The sequence below is a fragment of the Wyeomyia smithii genome, chromosome 2 (genome assembly GCF_029784165.1).
Source record: "Wyeomyia smithii strain HCP4-BCI-WySm-NY-G18 chromosome 2, ASM2978416v1, whole genome shotgun sequence".
Lineage (NCBI taxonomy): Eukaryota > Metazoa > Arthropoda > Insecta > Diptera > Culicidae > Wyeomyia > Wyeomyia smithii.
In genome coordinates, this window is record NC_073695.1 from 186,027,589 (window position 1) to 186,033,089 (window position 5,501).

Below are 5,501 nucleotides of genomic sequence, written 5' to 3' on the forward strand. Positions count from 1 at the left end.
TTTCAACTGCTGCGTTTGTGTTTTTATGTGAATCATGACCTTCACCAATCGCATGTTGTCTTTTAGTTGATTTCCATCAACTCCCCGAGATTCAAGGAATTTACGTTTGATTGATTCCATTTGAATTAACTGTTTTATCTATCACCGTTGAAAATATATGATCCATTTGAAAATTTGGAAAATTGATTATGCTTATAAACAAACCGATGCAACTCTCTCACAAGCAAAACTGCCTGATTCTCGGTTTCGTTCCTTTTCTCGTTCTGCATTTCACCCGTTTCGATATTGCGATAATATTGAAATATCGATACTTTCATTGCGATATATTTCATTTTCAATATATCGCGATACCAAATATCGATACCTTCGCTTCCGATTCCCATCCCTAGTGTGCGCCTCAGAAGGCATTATAACTGTTTACTTTTATTACAAGGTAATTATTGATGAACATGTGGTGTCGTTTATTGGCCGTGGCGGATTTCTAGCCAGAAATGAAACTGAATTGTACCCAAAAAATGAGTAATGTCGTATTCAAATTTTGAGTAATAATGACTCATTTTAAAGACGCCTAGTGTTACTCAGTTTTGAGTATTTGTGGAGTTACTCAATTTAAGAGTTGTTCCACTTTTTACGAAAATGCGTCAAATGTTACTTATTTTAGAGTTATTATTAACGAACGTGTAGACCATTTAAGAGACGTTTCTAAACTCAATTCATGAATGAAATTTTGACAGAAAGCTCGGAACCGCTGACATAACGCACGAAAAAGCAATATCAATAACAGCAGAATCCGTGACACCTGTCAGTTCGTAAAATGGTCAAATGCGTACCACGATTCGCGGCATAAAATGACATCTGTCAAATATTGGTTTCTCGAGATTTTCGGCAAAAGAGATTCAGCCGAGATGGTTGCCGAGCACTCGGCTGTCCGAATCTCGGCACAAACATTGCCGAGATTCGGCGAAATTTTCTAAGTGAAATGCTGTTGCGTGGACTCTCATATGTAATTGTCAAAATGTGCATGATAACAGAAGCAAAAATATTTCCTTCCTTCTTTTTCGTATGCAAAAACTGAACAAATATCAGCAACACCTCCAAGGCGAATCAATAAAATCTTTTGCATCATTTAATTTACACTTCTAAAGCCTGTAGTACACTCTTTGTCTAATGGTCAAATATTTGACCTTCTGACATAATGGTCAAATTTATTTGGCATCATGGTTGTTGTTTGCCCGTGTTTGCCCCATGTTAAAATTGGAGAGTGACAAACAATTATCTTTGACCAAATTTTTATCTGTCAAAAAGTGCCAAATATTTGACGCTTGGTCAAAGAGTGTAAAGCCTGTAGTACACTCTTTGTCTAATGGTCAAATATTTGACCTTCTGACATAATGGTCAAATTTATTTGACATCATGGTTGTTGTTTGCCCGTGTTTGCCCCATGTTAAAATCGGAGAGTGACAAATAATTATCTTTGACCAAATTTTTATCTGTCAAAAGGAGACAAATATTTGACGCTCGGTCAAAGAGTGTACTACAGGCTTGTTACAGGCTTAAGTGAAATGAAAGTCATTCCGCACCTTTCGTTTATTACATTGCTTAGGATATGAATCCATCTCCAACTTTTGTTCGTTGTGTTTGTGTGTTCGTGTCGTATGCACAAGCTCTGCGAATGAATGAGTTAAGATTGTGAAGGAAGCAGAAAAAATAAATACTGCGTTCAATAATTAACGCACCAAATTGTGATTCTGCACTGAAATTTGAAGCAGAAATGTCTTTGTGAGTTTGCTGAAAACATAAAAAATATCACACTGCAATCGATTGCAACCGTTGAAAAGTTGTTTCACCCCTATTGTTTCGTGAAACATAAATCTATTGCTGCCTAGAAAAAGTGTGTCGATATGGCAGACAAAAGGTGAGAAAAAAATTTCTGGCTGACTTTTGGCAAACTGCGCTTTCTGGGTGTGTTTACATATGGTGCAGTAAAAGGTAACTTTCTATTTGTACGTTTCTAATTTAACAGCTCATCTGGTGGCAAAAGTCCACAAACAGACGCTGCTAGTCCTACCGGAAGTATGTCTGGATCAGGAAGCTGGTGGGGTTCTTGGCTGGATACGGCCAAGTCCCGCTCCGCCTCGGTGTTAGAAGCAGTGAAGAATGATCTTACAGAACTGACTACGGCTGTTAAGACGGAAGCAACGAGCGCAACCGAAGCGCTTGGCCGTTCGCTTAGTCTCAACGAACCAGACTCCACCGTTGGAGCGATGAAAAAAAGCTTTAGTTCTTTCCTGGGGCAGGTAACAGAGGCCTTGGTCCCGGCATTGGAGGAAGAGGAGGAAGGAGTTGATGTCTTGATAACCCACGAGGGAGCGGACGATTTGACGGGATTCCATCGGCATCTGGCGGAGTTACAGTCACTAGAGACAACCTATCTAGAGGAACCGTCGGACGAATTGAGCGAAAAGTACAAACGTTGGATGGAAGTGGTAGAGCAGGAACAATTCACTGAGCCTCGGTTGGCACGACACTTGGCCAGTAGTGCGATCTTGAACGATCAGTACTGCATGCTCGTTCCGGGCAGAGTTGCTCATATGGATTTTTGGAAAAGGTATGATATAATAAGTTTATTTTAGAAGCTTATATGTTACGCGATTTTCGCTCGCAGTGTCTTATTAGTTGAATTGCCTAAGTCTAAAGAATATCTATCAACAACGAAAATACTAGTGAATAATCGACATTCGAATATTTCACATGTCATCATGTAGGTATGTGTTTAGACTTTTATTGTTCATATTTTTGTATTGCTTTAAAGAAGTATTTGCATGACGTTCAGATTCCAGAAATACCATCCTAAGAAATCTAGATTTTTGGACCAAACTCAAATAATTCCGCATGTAAAAAATTCTTACAAGTATGCACTGATTTCTGTGAAACGGAATACATTTCGAAATCTTCATTTCGATGTCTAATCGCCTAAAAATTCAAACTCTGAGAAGAAATTTATTCTTTGTGCCGTGTCAAATAAATGTTCTGTGAACAAAAAAATATAACAAAAAGTATGCACGAATTTGTCGTGTGAGTCGTATTCATAATTTTGATCAAAACAGATTGAGCAAACATTACAAATTTAAATCATTTTTCCATTATACCAACAAGTTTAGGTTTCTTTGTTGTTGATACGTTTTCGAAAAACTAAACTAACCAACATGAAATCGAACTCGTATCTTAATCATATCATTCTATTTATTTTTGCTTATTACAGATATCTTTTCAAAAAGGCCTTGCTAGAAGATGCTGTAGCCAACGCAGATTTAGCCGAACGGAAGGCTAAGGCAGCGGTGATCGGTAACGAAACTGTTGCTCCATCGAAGGTGATCGTACAGACGGGCCAACCTAAGAGAACCGTTGAAGAAGGTGGGATTGAGTTTGATGATTGATTTTCAATACCACATGATAATATAACATGCCTTTTTTCATTCGAATGATGAAAAACGACAAATGATGTAGCTGATCTCTATAAATAAATAATAATTCCATTTTTTCTGTATAACAATCACTGATTTTCTTGTCCATCATCAGACGTTATTCCAGATGACATCACGTGGGCCGAGGTGCCGGAGTTTGATGCCTCCAACATGGAGCTGTCCGAGGAAGAACAAGCACGACTGCTGGAGGAATATGAGCAGGAAATTAAAGAACGCGAAAAGGCGCTCGCTGCTGGCCAGATCGATCTGGATGCTGATGAAGCCTTGCTTGTTCAGCCGGAAAGGTCTCCACAGAAAAAGCAAAACACGACCGCTCCCACTAGTAAACTGGGCGGAAGCTCAACCACAACGAAGAAAACCCAATCGCAACCACAAAGTGCTAAGAGTAGAAATAACAACCAAAAAATTCAACAACAGCAGCAGAACGTAAATGTAAAAAACGCAGCCAAAGACGGCACCACTGCGAGTAAGCAGAAAATGGCCAACAAAACTACAGGACAAGAGCAGAAACAGAAGGACGATTTGAAGATTGAGAAAGACCACTTTACTAAAGACGAAGCTTCCTCTTCAAATTCTGATGAGAGTTGGGAGAAGGAATTTGACCTGGAGTGAATAATAATACCTTCCTGTTACTACTTTAAACTTCACGTTGACGCAAGGTAAGCAAAAGGTGATTATTCCGCCAAACAATGTATTTCATTATGTTCTAGAAGTTCTTTCATTCATCTACTGGTATAAGCACTAGTGGCCGCAGAAGTTCTTCGGAAACATTTTTGGCCGAGTCGGACTGTCGTCTGTTATCACTAGCAGTCAGCTAAAATCGTAAATCTAGGTTTTTTGGACTTGGAATATCCCAGACCGGAAACAAGAAAAGCATTTCTACAAATGAGTTTTGTAAATTTTAAAACAAGCATGATTGTCTTAAATCCAATTTAAGCTGTTAATTATTAGTAGGCAAAAGTGTAATAAAATCGTGTTTATTTTAATTTTATACATTATATTCATATATTAACTCTAATCTACTCCTGAATGGGATGACAGTGCATGCTTTCATTAGATTATGTATGCGCGGTCTTGAACATTCAAATCCTCTCATGAGTGTTTTGTTCTCGGTGATCCTACAGGAGAGACTCAATCATTACACTTTGCATGAATAGGGTGGAAAATGTTTAGTGAAAAAAAGGAGATGCAAAGCAAAAAATTTGTAAAAAATAAACTTTTTTTCTTATACAAAAAAGGGCGATTACGTTAGGTGATTTTGAACTGCAAAGAAAAGAGAAAAACATGTTTGCTGTCATTACTATCCTAAGTAAATGAGAATTATTTTACTACTAATCCCAAGTTTCGTTAGTTAATTCGATTTTATTTCATGGTATCCGAATTTCATGGCTCTATTCGAAGGCAAAACGTAAAGAAATTAGTCTCTTTTTGTATGGAGTGACGAATGACAAACTTAAAGTCAATATAATTAAATAAATATGATGACCAGTCTGGCTCTAATCTGTCGGTTATGTAAAAGGTGGTGAAACCAGAAATTTTCAAATTTAAAGTTAACATCGACATCGCAGCAAAATCCTAAGCTTCTGAACGCGTTTTTTCGGGAACAAAGATTGCTCAGTTGTCACCCAGAGGTTAAAACTTTGATTGGCGTACAGGTACTTTACCCGTGGATAAAAAAAGTGCTGCAGTAGGCGCGGAATGCTCATATCAGACTCACAGAAGCATTGGAAATCCAACGGCGAGTAGGTGAAAAATATCAACGATTGAAAGATTGAAAAAAACGAAAATTGAACTAAAAAAGTCAACGAGCAGCTGATCTATAGATGAAGGTCAATTAGTTTCTATTGTTTTAACAACGAATGTTGGCAAAGGCATATACATAAACATGTGAAAATTAATGTTTCTGATGATGGCGCAGCTACTCTTGAAGATGGCTGTAAGGACATTCGATCCGCTGTAGATAGTATTGCTGTAGTACTGGGCCCAATGGCACCGAACAGTTACTGGAAGAGCAGC

The 5,501-nt window shown here is 38.1% G+C and overlaps 1 protein-coding gene across 2 annotated transcripts; it reads left to right on the top strand.

Annotated features, from left to right (window-relative positions):
- The first annotated feature begins 1,651 nt into the window (after window positions 1-1,651).
- On the top strand, window positions 1,652-4,826 carry LOC129724497 (BSD domain-containing protein 1-like). 2 transcript variants are annotated; one of them, XM_055679449.1, is made up of 5 exons: window positions 1,652-1,915; window positions 2,024-2,608; window positions 3,263-3,414; window positions 3,580-4,144; window positions 4,196-4,826. In XM_055679449.1, the coding sequence occupies exons 1-4, from the start codon at window positions 1,902-1,904 to the stop codon at window positions 4,095-4,097; spliced, it is 1,269 nt and encodes a 422-aa protein (XP_055535424.1). In that variant the 5' UTR covers window positions 1,652-1,901; the 3' UTR covers window positions 4,098-4,144; window positions 4,196-4,826. The 2 variants fall into 2 exon arrangements, with proteins under 2 accessions (XP_055535424.1, XP_055535425.1); XM_055679450.1 differs by having other exon boundaries at window positions 4,199-4,826.
- Window positions 4,827-5,501: the final 675 nt, after the last annotated feature.